Source organism: Prenolepis imparis, unplaced genomic scaffold (assembly GCF_030444845.1).
Source record: "Prenolepis imparis isolate NDT839.2.m4 unplaced genomic scaffold, iyPreImpa1.0 SCAF_5, whole genome shotgun sequence".
NCBI classification, from domain to species: domain Eukaryota; kingdom Metazoa; phylum Arthropoda; class Insecta; order Hymenoptera; family Formicidae; genus Prenolepis; species Prenolepis imparis.
The window spans coordinates 9,748,673-9,764,157 of record NW_028141163.1 but is presented as its reverse complement, the minus strand read 5'-3'; the positions used below and the strand labels follow the sequence as shown (position 1 = coordinate 9,764,157).

The 15,485-nt window shown below is 29.1% G+C and overlaps 1 protein-coding gene across 6 annotated transcripts in view; it reads left to right on the top strand.

The window, feature by feature from the left end:
• The first annotated feature begins 404 nt into the window (after positions 1 to 404).
• The window catches only part of Babo (TGF-beta receptor type-1 babo), a 41,909-nt gene continuing 26,828 nt past the window's right edge, over positions 405 to 15,485 (top strand). For 3 of the 6 annotated variants that reach the window (XM_083039253.1, XM_083039251.1, XM_083039255.1), the window contains exons 1-2: positions 407 to 1,543; positions 11,863 to 11,977. In XM_083039253.1, the coding sequence (XP_082895379.1) occupies positions 1,459 to 1,543; positions 11,863 to 11,977 (200 nt within the window). In that variant the 5' untranslated portion in view covers positions 407 to 1,458. Of the gene's footprint in view, positions 1,544 to 11,862; positions 11,978 to 15,485 lie in introns of those variants that run through there. The other 3 variants (XM_083039254.1, XM_083039252.1, XM_083039257.1) reach the window with 3 other exon arrangements.

Genomic DNA, 15,485 nt, shown 5'->3' with positions numbered 1-15,485 from the left:
AAATGTGATAAAACATGATAAAATAATTGCAAAAATTTTTGAAAAATATATTAGAAAGTAGAGAAATTGAGATATAATTTAACTAACTTTATATGTATAAAGTATTAACTAATACTATTAACTCTACGAAATTTATAATTATTTTTTACTTTTTTTATTATTTTAATTTGCAAATTTAGTGAGATATAAAACATAGTCAAACATAAAGTATTTATTTCAATCTTTATGGAAGCTGTATTGTATCAGAGTACATTTAAATCCATAAAAAGATAATTAAACAATTATTTTATCAAAAGAAGGAAAATTAAATATTCTTTTAATTTAATATATGTATATATATTTAGTTTCTAATTATTCTCTTCTCTTTCTCTTTTATTGTGAAAATGTGATTTCGGTTTTTCGACACGCCTATAACAATCATTTGCAAAAGAAGTGCAGTTATATACGACCCTGAAAAGAAGGCAGCGACATATTTCGCTATCGGCTGAAGGTTGAGGAGTGGGGGTAGCGGCAGCAGTAGCGCGGCAGTAGCAGGCGGCGGTATCAGTCGCTGTTCGACGGTCGGCGCGCAAGGTCGCAAGTGAGATACGTGACGGGTCGCGTCAAGGTTGCGCCGAAATTACGGGAATAGTGCCGAAAGACGACGAGAAGAACGACGATGCGTGACGAGGCGTCGTGTTGGCGAGATCGAGTCGTGCTGACGCACGACTAACGCAGTGATACCTCTTCGTGAAAGCCAGCAGTGAAAATACATAACATTATATCCTTGGATATCGCGAGCGTGCTCGTCGGAGGCTAATAGGCCGGGCCTGTCGGTAGGAAAATGGCGGCGCATCTTCCGCGACGGAGACGTCGCACGACGGCGACAGGCATCTGAAGAGTCGCATCTCGCGAAAATAACCGGTACCCCGGAAATCCCTTTCGGGCGAGATAATTCTCCCGCTGATCGTTCGATTTGTCAAGGAAGTCCGCTCCAGGCGGCGTGAATAGACGTGCGTGTACGCACGGGAGGAAAACAACAACGTTCGCGTAGGAAAACAGAGAGAGAAAGAGAGAAGAACATTAAGAGCCGCGAATAGTGAAGTGCGTGCAGTTGAAAAACCGCGTTTGATCCTCGGAAGTGGCTCTTATGCAAGTGCGCGCCGCTTGTCAGCGGCACCGACAGTGGCAACAACTGCGGTGACAAGTATCTCGTCGGCGGGGCGACATCATCTCCTCGCCATCTCATCCCCCCGCGATCGCCGGAGGATGATATCGCGATCGGTCATCGTCGTCGCCGCCCGCGAGTCACGCGCGCGACCCTGTCGCGATCGGCGTTGAGCCGCCAAGATCGACGACACCGGCGCGGCGGTCGTCAACCGAGAACCGCGAGGACGACGATTCCTCGCGGATCCGCCACGGCGGACAGCATCACGATCATCACGGCGGACCACCGGCTGCGGCGGAAGCTCAGGGAAGATGAGAGGCGTCCGCGACGGCGGCATGGCGAGCTTCCTCGCCCTGGCTCTTCTCTTCTTGTTCCACGCGTCGTGCTCTGTGGACGGTATGTACTATACTTTTGATATTAAAACCCCATTTCTTTATTTCTCCTTGCGATAACACGTTGTTGCGGCGCCGAATTTTCACAATAATGCCTTTGGCATGCGTAATAATATTGACTAAAGTTATTTTTTATACCGATCAATGATAATGTTAATTTAAGAATTATGAATATTTTAATTAATAATTATGACAGGTAATATACGATATTTTTCTGGAAAATTATAAATCTCGTAAAATTATATGTATAATTTGTCAACGCAAAATCTTGTTCAAAATTTATTTGAATTAACAGGATCGATCAAAATATCATATAACAGTTTCAGAAACAGTTTTTTAAATTGTTACATAATTCTAATTTTTATATGTATATGTAATATGTATAACTTTACATGCGGAACTTATGCATTCATTCATTCATTCATTATATAATTCTATATAATGCCTATATTGTTACATATTTAAAAGTGTATATAAATACATATATATATAAAAGTGTATGTATATATAATATATATATATATACATTTAAATATGTAATAATATACACACATATACTTTTATAAACATGTAATAATATAGGCATTATATAGAATTATATAAATGAATGAATAAATGTATAAGTTACATATAAATTAAGTTATACATATTATATACATATAAAAATTAGAATTATGTAACAATTTAAAAAAACTGTTTCTCAAATTATTATATGGTAATACTTTGATCGATCCTGTTAATTCAGTCAAATTTTATGAACAAGATTTTGCGTTGACAAATTATGTATATATAATTTTACGAGATTTCTAATTTTCCAGAAAATATATATTACTTAAGCCATAATTATTAATTAGAATTTTCATAATTCTTAAATTAACATTATCATTCATCAGTATAAAAATAAGTGCATTAAAATGCAATAAAATAAAAAGAATTTCATACGATTTTAAATAAAACATAATCCTTGCAACATAATAACTTATCTTTCTTATAAGAAAGATACAAAAGATTATGCTTCTTTAAGTAGACATGGAATCTAATGAAAAAATATATTTAACATATCTTTTTCAATCGAACTAACAATTAGAATATTTACAAAACACAATATTGAGATAATACAATATATGTAATTATCTAACTGACTTGATTTTTCAATATAATTACAATATTTTCAAATTGTAAGACATTAATTATAAAATAAAGCGTGTTAAAATCTATATCTGTCAAACTTGAACTAAAATGTTGAAAAAATTAGTATTTTAATTTAAATAAACACACACGTACAATAAGATTCTGTGAGGTAGAAAATAAAAAATGTATAGAGAATCATACACAGAGAATTTTCTCTTAGAATTTACCCTGAAAATCATGGTAATCGTGGGACAATACAATATAGTACCTATGGAAAGAATTTTATGAGAATTTCTCTGATTAATATTTATCACAATAAAAATAATAATATCTATCACAATAAGATATAAAATATGTTTGATTAATTTTACCATGCAGTTTAGTAAAATTAATTAAATATGTTTTATATTTTAGTGTGTAGATATTATTTTTATTGTAATAAATATTAATCAAAGAAATTCTCATAAAATTCTTTCCATACCATATTGTCCCATGATTTTCAAGATAAATTCTAAGAGAAAATTCTCTCCGTGTAGAGAGAATATTAATATATTCAATTATACAATGTGAAAAAAATCTTTTTATTATCAATTACTTGTAACTCAAATATTATACATGCGTTGACATTTTAAGAAAAATCGAGTCAGACAATTGTCATTAAAATTTGAATCGGAGAGTTTAGAATAATATATGATAAAAAGATGATATACATATATTTAATCGTAAGTAAGTATGACAAATATTTCACGTTTCTTTTGTTATACTTATACGATCTTAGATCTTCGACCAGACTCTTAAAAGAGTCTACTGTGTATATTTAAATAATTTAAATGCCCTGGATAGATAATTGTAAAGTTATCTTAAAGATAGGAAGCCTAAACTGTAGACTTAATGTAGAGAATGTAGAAAAGAAATCACAATACAATATTAAAAAAGGATGTAATATGATTTCGGCGAATCTCTTTAACGCACTTCTGTTTGTCCCACGCGATATGCTTTGTGAACGGATTCTTTACTAGTATGTATATGTGTGTATATTTTTGCATGCATGTATGCGTGAGAGAAGTATCTTTCTCTTTCTTTCTCTTTTTATATTTTCTCCAGTTCTGTCTCGCGCGTTTCTATCTCTTCCTCTGTTTCTCCGTTCCAGTCTCCGCTCCTTTTTTCTGTTACCGCTTTCTCCCCTTTGACGGTGCGCGCATAACGTTGCGTAAGTAACGCACCGTCGTGTACAGAAGGGCCGTTTAATCTCGTTGCTGCACCAAGTCCGAAAAGCATGCGGAAGGGTGAACCGGTGCAGTCGGTGCCTTCTGTATTATGCCCCGTCTCCGCACCTCCGTTTTTAAGAGCCGGGGAGCATCGGGACGCGCGCGTTTTAACCCTCTCTTCTCATGTCAGTATACCGGCATAATTGTTTTAACCCTTATAGGATGCTTCGATATATGCATCTTTAATCTTATACTAGAGAGCACTAAAAAAAATAAAATTTTATTATTAATTTATAATAAATGAAATCGTAAAATCATGGAAGAAAGAAGTACTATTTACATATGTTCCTAGTCCCTACAGTAAAAAATGCATGTTTTTTTAAGTACTAATCAATATAAGTAACAGTGTTTTTTATATATACATATATGAAATTCTCTATTTTATTTTTTACGATCTTCAATACATAGATACATATAAATTGAAAAATAAACAATCCTTGAACCATGCAATGATTATCTTCGTATAATCGCTATGTTCTCGCTTGACATTTGCTAAACTGCTAAACCATTATGCTTCATATTTTATTTCGACACAATAAGAGATAGTAAGCACAGTCGGATCTATTCTATTTATTGTCCTGAACTGTTACTCTTCGTTGTGGGTGAACGATCAATGTTATATAGCTTCTGAGATTTTTGAGAGATTAGTAAATTGTTATTATTACGAGTTATTATTGCGTTTGTAGATTCTTAAATATTTAGCGTAGAATTTTCAAGTTAAAATGGTTAAAAAAAATAAAAGTTACGTTTTTGATAAAATCCATCTTTTATGTATAATTATTTTAATGTGTTTGGGGTTTTAAAAAATAGTGAATTAAAGAATAAAAATCAATTAATCAGTTATACATATATGTATACAAATAATAATATTTATTTGTGTTATTTTTATTTGTAAAAAGTCTACGTTTAATTTAATTATTTTATATATATGCAATAATTTAATTATTTTATATGTTTAATAATTCCGTAAAGCATATATGTAGTATATTAAGCATATAATAATTAAAAGATATATATGAAATAAAGTAAACAAAAATTTTCGGTATTGAAATTTGTTTTGTTAATGTCATAAGTTGCTTATTATAATTCAATTTTTTTATTATTGTGATGCATTTAACCGATATATTATTTATTTAAATTTACGATAAAATTCAGAAGGTATTAATGCCCAGCGAATTTCACATTTGATCGTTTGCGATAAATCACATAGATACAAAATCTTTCGCATATAAGTACATTAGCAGATAGGACTAATTTCTTCAGCAAGCAATATTTTTAATTATAAGACGCAAACTTAACGATTACATAGACTTGTTTATATCATATATTTATTTATATCGTTACCATCTGCGTTTTTATCTTCATATTCCTTATTTAATTAAGATATGAGATCTCATATCTCATTTTTGTCGCATTTTTTCAGTGCTTTAGTCTGCATTTGCAGAAAAATATTTAATCAATATTTTGATTTTTATTAGTTTACACAGTATTTCATAAATATACATGTATTATTATTTCTCCGACGTGTTATTAAAAGTACAGATTGGATTAATTCAACAATTTCAAAAAAGAAAAAGAAAATATGTCTTGTCAAAAAAGCAATAAGTTTATAATATTAATATTTAAATGAGTAATTATTCCAAATTTGTGCATTTTATATGTTCATAAAGGAAAGAAATCTTTCAATTTATTGATAACATTTGTTATATATAATGTTATTTATTATTGAGAAATCAAATTGATCTAATACACTGTAATATTATTACGTAATTATAGGAGCATGACTGAAATATTTCAACTTGCTTATCTCTTAATATGCCTTTTATTGCATGATCATTTTAACGAGAAATTTTTTTTCGTTTTTGATTGAGAAAAAAGTTTGCGCAAATAAGAATTGATACAAACAACTAGTGAACTGTATGTAAATAGTATAAAAAGATACTTGATGTTTCTCTTAACGTTGTTGTAACAAGAAAGACCTCGTTCGGAAACACTCGATTTAACGATATCGTTGGCGTAATAAAGGAGCTTATCCTCTCTCTTTCTTTCTCTTTATCTCTCTCTATCTTACTCTTTCTCACATACACACATACGCGTACACACTTTCCGTCTCCTAACTCCCCTCTCCTTTTACTTTATTTGTTCTCCAGTATCTTCGTTATATTCTCTTCTCTCTCTTATACGGTGAGACCGATGGCTTCGCTCTGATGGATTCGATGCTTGGTAATTGTCGTGCATGCAAATCGGGCTCTCGAATCCTCATTGAAAAAACAGCACACGCTCCGACTTTCCTGCAACCTATAGACTATAGACACGAAACGCCGTACACGACTACTTCTTCGTCCTGGCGGTACATTATTATTCCGCGGATTCTTAGCGGGCTATTAGCGTTTGCAGGCTGTTTGATAAAACGATCGTAGGTCCGACGAAAAGACCGATTATGCGCTACCGCTGCAAGCAACGATGTTAACGAGATTCTATACATACATACGTACACGTTTGTACAACAAGCATAGTGTCGTGCACGTAAATGCAAATATTAGCTAATGTCCGTCGTAGAAGACGTATTAGCGTTGTAAAAAAACCGATTATACAAAAATAATAGGGAGAAACGAGGAAATAAAATTGTTTATTTTTAATAAAGTGCTGTCAGAGTAAAAAATCCATACATCGCGATTTTTCTTGTCATATATAAATATATATCCATATTATACTTGTAATATTTGTAACAGTTCTTAATATCAATTTTCAAAATTACAAACATATAGGATATCCCTCAGAGTCATCGTATCACCTGTTAATAATATAGTTTGTTGAGATCATTCGGAGACGATTTTTTTTTCTCAGCGAAAATGTCGAGACAATCATTTTTGCAAGTTGCCAAATTGACCACTATATATATCTTTGTAATTAAATCTTAAATTAAAATTCTATTAAACTAAACTCTATTTGAAATTTGAAGAATGTAGTAATTGTAAGTAATTGTTTAACTCTATAAAGTATAAAGTATAGTTTGTGAAAAGCGCTTCTTTTTGAATCGCTTATAGGTCGAAAATTATTGATGTCTCGACATTTTTGTTAAGGAAAAATTATTTTCAAATAATCTTAGCCTATCTTAGATAAATCTTAGATAAATAATCTGGCATTAGCAGGTGGTGCGAGAAACCCTGTATATATGTATATGATATTTTATCTGATTAATATACTGATTAATTCGGTTTATCATGTAGATGAATTAATATTTTCTCATTTTTTTTAGCTATTTTTATCTTGCGACTAAGTGTATGAATTATTTGATGATATCGAATTCCATAGGTAAAATAAATTTCGCGACAGAGCGCTTGCATGCGCCGACATGGAATGGAAGAAATATGGGAAGAAAGATATTATCGTGAAACGCTATACGGCACTTATCACAATTAAAGGGTAGTTTGTTTTACGATAATATAACATGGTTGTGAACTTCGCAAATATTGAGGTGCAATTTTTCAGATACATTGAATAATTGTCAATCGATATTACTTTGAGAGAGAGAGAGAGAGAGAGAGAGAGAAAGAGAGAGACATTAGTTTAGCATTTTTATATTTTAAACACTTATAAAATTTTTAAGAATGCGTAAAAATCCAAAAATTTGAAAACCGAAATTTTTTATTCCTATAATACAGCCAATTTTGCAATATCTATCATATATAAAAAGAATATTTAATCTAATAATATGATTTAAACCTAATAATATGAAGATGTACGAATCAAGTAATGAAAATCTATTCTTAATTTTAGTTTGTATAAGTGTGTCATGCATTATAAAATTGTACAAATTAACACACTTTTTTTATAAATGCGGCTAAAAACAAAAATATAGCTTAAGATGTTTTGGCTTATATGTATAAGCATTATGTAGTTAATAATTTTATAATGCAAAAAAAGAAGAGTCTGTTATATTAATTTTATTTAACTGACTTAATTCTCGATTGAATGTAACAGATTGAATAGACTTTGACTTAAGAGCCTCATTAAAATTTCCAATTGCGAATTTGATAAGAATGAGTTTAATTCAAGTCATTAAAATACGCCCACATTGAATGGCCTCGTTGCCTGGCCATCTTTCTTTAATTAGAATATTAGAGTTTCCTTAAAATATCTGTACAATACGCCATATATCATATATCAGTTTCCATAAAGCCTTCTATATCGTATACATTCACAGTGTTACGCTGTAATTGTTGCACGAAATAAAGTACATATCTTATATGTATAAGTTATAATGATTATCTGTAATACTGGACCAGAATTTTGGAATATATCACAAAAGGGCATTCTAATGAAAAATATGTACTGTTAATTATGTACATGAAAAAAAAAAAAAATTTATTAACTTGATTAAACCTTTCAACTAAATATTTTGTTGATTGAACATATAGAAATATTTAAATTAAATATAACATATTAAATCTAATAAAACATATATTTGACTTAAATACTAATATATGTTTAATTAACAAAATAGTAATTTAGTTGAAAGGTTTAGTCAAATTAACAAATTTTTTTTTCAGTATAGAAAATTAATTAAATTTTGATTTAATTATAAGGCAAAATATTGATAATTATAAAAATTTATTTTCTTTTTGCTATAAAAACTATTTAATAAAAAAATTAGATTTAACATTATAGGTAAAAATTATGTATATGTCAATAAGCATATAAATAATAATAAATTATAAGAAACTGGTGTAAAAAATTCAATTTTAAAAGTTATACCGTCTTTAGGCATAATTATTAATAATGCATGATTGCATAATTATATTGTATATATAGGTACAATTATATACATTATACAAGTACATACAATAATATATATTTTAAGTTTTTAATAATAAAATGAATAGCCACGCATCACAGTAGGAAAAATACTCTATCGATTAATAATTAATTTGGTATAATAATCATGGCATCATCACTATTTCTTTCTAGCTCTAATTTACAATTTAACAATAACGTGGAGAATGCAGCCACGATCTCATATTTAGTATTCATAAAACAAACACGCATTAACACGCAAAACAACAATCATATGTTTACTGAACTTTTGCGTTAAATATGTTTCGAATTTTATATTCAGTATCAATGAAATATAAGTATCAAATAATTATTAGATAATTAATTTCAACACTAAATGAGATAAAAATATAAGTCAAAGTATGTTCAGTTCACGAACACTTCTGACGCATAATATCAAACAATAAAAAAAAGACGCAGATGATATTCACATAATCGCGATCGATATTATGCTCTCTTTTTTGTATTCAATGTAATTCCTTGATTAATACAACGGAGTTACTTGGAATTCCACTCCGCAACAGTATAATAAGATTTTTATTATAACACGTGCAAATAACATTTTACATAAATATATGCATGCAAATATCAATTTCCCGCTGAAATATAAACCATTTAAAGTTATAAATGATAGTAAATAAAAGACTTAAGATTGGTTTACATTACACATATTTTATACAGAACTATGCACTTCTCATATTTTTAAATTAGACCTCAATAATTGACTTTTACGAAAAAAGAAATCGATTAATAAAAATATCAAAAATGATGTCAACATGATATTGCACAACATGGTGTAGCACAACAAATTCTTTGATAAATTCAAAATTTATAATTTGATCAAAGCTTATTTTGAATAATTGTCTAATTTCAAATTTTTAATATTGAATGTCTTTTTAAACATATAAAGAATAAAATTATTATATAACTAATTTTTATAAAAACTATTCCATTTTTTTATTATAAATATTTATTCACAGCTTCATCTATAGTTGATGTATTATTTCATCGGAAATCATAAATAATTATAAGTTATAATATTATTTTTTCAATAATTCTCTATTCTAATAGTTTCAAAGTTCTTAATAGTTAAAGCAAATAGTTCAGGCAGTTGAAGTCTTTCTCGGAAGAAATAAATTAATGAACAAATTATTTAATACTGCTAATGATTCGAATGACTCTTTAAAAAATATAAGAATATGCTTAATATATTATAGAACTGTTTTAAAATAAACAGAATTATCAAAAATTGCGCGCGTTTTACCGCGATACTTGTGTACATGTACATTTGTTCGTAACTATTTTATTAAAATCGATATTTTTTGCTTTTAAAAGGTAGAATTATTTTCCTAGAACTCACAAATCTATAAATCTTTGAAAATCTGACGAAAAATGATAAAGAAAATCTCTCTCAAAATGAGACGCTGCTTATTATAATACTTTTTTAATAAATCTATAATTTAATAAATCTTTATTAAATTTTTTTTGTTAGAAAAAAATTACTTAAAATTTTTCTATACATACAATATTTATGATGCACTCTATATACTAATTGTTGGCTGTTTCTTTTCAACAAATTTAAAATTTCATTAAGTTTAATTATCATATTGAATGTTTGTGTCAAGAGTGAATAGTATGTATATGTAAATTATATTGGAAATAATGCGTACTGGCTGCGCTTTTTTTGCAACAATATGTTTTATTTTAATGTTTCGTTCGCTAAGAGATAAAGGCACGGACGGACATTTTTTTCGTTTAACTGATATCGATTGGAATCACGTCATTCGTATCCTATCTCAATATCTCGCGGGAAAAAAATATTATGACTTCGACATTTTATTGGACAGTAAGACGACACGCGCATTAAATATTATCTACATATATTGCGACTTCGGTTTATACAAATACCGCATTGATTGTAGATTACAACCGAAAACTTACGACAGAGATATATGATGCTGTAAAGAGCATGGCAATGTGTACGCACAGAGCACACACAAAACATAATGATATTTATCACATGTTTTGCTGATATGGTGTCCTAATACCATTTATAAACAATTATTATTCGTTCTACATTTTAATATCGATATTAACTTACTTATAAACCTTAAAATTTTATTTAAAAAATCATAAGCTGTATCTTTTACTTCTTTTTCTTTTACAAATTAAAAATTAATTATAAAATAGATTATTTTATTTTTACGTTTCAAAATCTAAACTGTTTGAAAGAGTAGTATAGTGTGTGTGATTAGTAATTAATAGCACTGTCTTATTATATTTTGAGAAAGTTTCGAGAAAACAACACAAACAACTATTTATTACAAATTCGAAGTCAATCAGATAAAATGTATAGGATATATCATACAGATGAATATTCATATATAATTATGAATGTAGATCTACATCATGTAGTATCATAAATAAATCATATATTATCACAATTAATATAAAATATTAAATAATGATATACTCGTATAATTACATTTATTAATACACACACACACAATTACTTTTGACAGTATTTTAAAATAAATTCTTAAATATAATTTGTATACCTAATCTTTAAACTGTGAAAGATATAATTTTATGTTATAATTTTAATTGATTTATAAACACATATTAATAAGCAAAAGAATTACAAAAAAACTTTTTGAAAAATAGTTTTGTAAATCAATTTATAAAATCCGGAAAATTTTTATGCAAATGCGAATAAAAAGAATAGTACAAAAAGAATAGAGTAACAATTTGTGTTAATGCTTGTCTTACGATATGTATGATACTAGGATATGATTATAGTTGATAACAATCTGCTGCAAAAACAAAATTTTAATCGAATGAATCTGTTGTTAATAATTATTAACAACATTGCGAGTATATTATATTATTAACTCGCATTTTGCTAATTATAAAAATATTTAAAAAATTTGAAAATATAAAATGAAAATATGATATGAAGAAAGATAGCGTTTAATAAATTTTTCATTGAAAATAATTTAATTTTTAAATAATAAAAAAATGAAAAATTTGATTTGATTAGTTTATAGAGACAAATTATATAATTAATGTTTTTTTTTCTGTTTTTCAGGATTACTGAAGTGCTATTGTGACATTTGCCTAGAAGCCAATTACACGTGCCAAACTGATGGCTATTGTTTCGCCAGTACGAGCTTGGAAAATGGCGTTATCACATATGCTCGAAGGTAATATTATATTTGCACGTGGATTTTTATTGACGAGTATATACGATTTAAAATCGAAATCTCCTTTTTACATATTGATGCATTTCTCGGTTGTCGGCAGATTTTTTATCAATTATATGGATAAATGGATACATTGAAATCGACAAACTTCCGGCTTCCGAGAAATTGCTTTTATTCTTTTTTACTATCAAGTTTATTTATTAATTTATAGTGCACTATATTGTTTAGATATATGTCAAATTATTGGACAATTTGCAAAATAACTAATATTAGTTAGGAGTGCGAAAATCGAGTTTGTCTCGAGAGAAAGGTTCGAAATGGGGGTATATTGTATTGACGTTTCATAATGAATTGGACGATAATTATTATAGCGTCTGGCTTGTTAATGACCGGTCAATGACATTAATGTTAATGCAGATTTTCTAAACTAGCTCGCAGCAAAACAAGATCCAGATTCGTTATCGACTTCACTCTCGTTATCGCGTTAAATTATAAGTTTATCATGTGAACGAACAGTTCATGCAAGCGTTGCAACGCTTTTGTCTCCGCATAATTAACGTTAATATAAAACTTACAGACTTGTTCAGCTAGGCATTTTTGTCTCAAAAGTTTTTTCTTGTTATTTATAGTTTTATTATTAATTGATATATTTTATTTCTAATTCTGATATAGTTTTTTCTTCATTAATAATTTATTAGTTTATTAGTTTATTAATGCATAAACATAATGTAAAATAATCTTTAAAATGTGATTTATAATTTTTTAAGAATGTTATATGCTATACTTATTTTTCTTTTTTTTTTTTTTCTTTCTTATTTTATAATTTATTTTGTTATAATAAGTTTCGGCTTTAGATTCACAATATTCACAATAGATTCACAATAGATTCACAATATATTTCAAAGAATTGGCATATAAAAATTACTACAAATGTTTAATTTTGTAAGTTTTACTTTTCTATGGATAACAGTTTAGTAGTTTCTATATTTCTATTATTATTATTTTTTTTTATTAGAACATAATTTGTGATTCACAGTATCTTTTTAAATTAAAGATCTGTGAAAGATATATTTTTTTTTATTGTTCGAAGACTATGCACTAATGGACTAAACACGTATTTATTTAGAGTCCTTACGTAACATTTATCACACATGCGCCTCGTGCGTTTGACGGTTCAGGTCACTATCCGCGAGAAGTACCGTGCAGTCTTCATATCAAACGACGGCCTTCGGTGGTTTCGCTTCAACGTCGCGATCGATGCCCTCGTCGTGGTTTCCACGAATGAACGTTTAGTCGGTTTTCCAGCCCACGCTCTCGCCCGGACCATGATTAGCGCTCGTTTCGGCGGAAACGAATTATTGTTGTCGGCCGGTCGTCGCGTTGGTAACGTTACCGAATGCGATGCGTGGCGAGATTTCAAGTTCGAACCGCTATACGGAAATTCTGGTCGCGATCGATCGCAGGGCGAACTCGGGGCGAAATTCGATGGTACCTTTCCTCCTCCTTTCTCCCCTGCGGTATCGATCTCGAATGCATCGAGGAAGTTTCTTGCTCGCGAACGTGGGGGTAGCCACAATACAAGTTTCAATCTAGTTCTGGCAAATGAGGTGACACTTTCGTGATATGGATCTATCATTTTTGAGATCTTGTCGTCTTGAAAGAAAATTGTTGAGAACAAATTTACACGATGCACTTTCGACGATCATTCTGGGTAAATTGGCTAAAATAAATATCTTGGCTGAACATAGAGTTTTTGTCTGAACATAGAAGCGCATTATTCAATATAATTCAATGTATTTTTATAAAATATTTAAGATACGGGATGTGCAAGGGATTTCCTCTATTTGAAGAATAAATTATGATATCAAATTATACTAATTATATTATTAATCTAATTATACACTAACTTCATGACATATAAAAATCTAATTCTTATACTTGTGCGAAATGAAACATTCTAATGCTCGCACAAAGCATTCAGAATAGAGTTTTATTTATATATTTTATTTTAGATTCATTCCTCAATCAAAGTAAACGAGAGCAAAGAATGATTCAAATTTCTGCAAAAGCATTTCACGATATATATTTTTGTTTTTTTTAATTTTGAACGGTTTTAAAGTAAACGACTATGAAGAGTACGTTGTTGTGTACTCTTGTAAATTTATTATATTATTGTATCGATTTATAAATCTCCTGTGTTAAAGTATAAATCATCCTTAAACGACTCCAAATCATTTTTAATGATACTAAATTATTAAATTCAGATTTTTCCTAATCTAAATTTTCTCACAACATGCTCACTCTTCCTTTAATTGAGCATTTATTAAACTTCTGTCAAAAATGCTTTGAATACGGTCAAGTTGATTTTATAATTCTACAAATTTTATTCATGCTATCATCTGATATTAAGATGACAATTCTATTGCTGCCTTAAATTTATCTTAAGTTACCTTAATTTTGGAAATAATATATAAACGTGTTTATATAAATTGTGGTAGCTTCGGAAAAGCTTGCGAATATTCACAACGATCGAGAGGTCAAAAGTTGGAAAGATAACGCAATGCGCGTGTGCCAAACGCACTATGAACTCGACCTTCGACTCTGTAAAGATCGACATTTTCTTTATCGTGGACGATGTCTCGCTCTGATACTCCATCGCCAAAGGACGAAAGTCTAATATTGAATGATACATATAATCCCAATTACATATATTGTGTAATATTATAGAGTTTTTCATATATCATCAGAGAGAGATAAATATTTTGAAACTGAAAGTTCAATTTGATAATTTTAATATTGATCGATATTATTAACTTAAATATATAATATCTATGTATCGTTGTATAGTTTACAAAATTATAATTTGAGATATTTCGAGTTTATTTTTACTGGAGCGATTATAAATGGTTTTTTCTTAATTTAAAGCATTAAAAAGTGCTTTTCTATTAATTACTTGAAAGCATTCTATTATTTAGTGTTATTATAAATATGGCATAGGGATTTATATGTATGAAACAATTTTTATATGAATCATTTTTCTGATACAAAAGTTTGTACGTAAAAAGTCAATATAATTATTTTGTTGTTTCATCTTTTCATAATTTTATAAATAGCAAAATTTAAGCTCTTTTGGCCAAAACAATTATGCATTATGTCTTTCGAAATATAGCTTAATATCCATATATGGTTTATAATCAATATTTCTCTTTTCTCTCGGAGAGAAACATTTGCTCCCTTACTACGCTCGGGTTACTGCGTTGCATAAATTCTTAATTTCTAATCTTATCTACTTTTGATAAATGGATCATTGAATATTAATTGTAGTAATCCGTCTCAGTATCAGTCTCAAAAACTCAGTGTCGCCTCTGAATATTTCTTAATTTTATAAACACGCATTGCACAATCTGAAGAAATCTCAAAACACAGCCAAATTTATATTTTAATAACGCTTTGATTTGAAAACTCATTCTCGAAATCGGATAAGATCGATCGAGACAGTTCGACGATC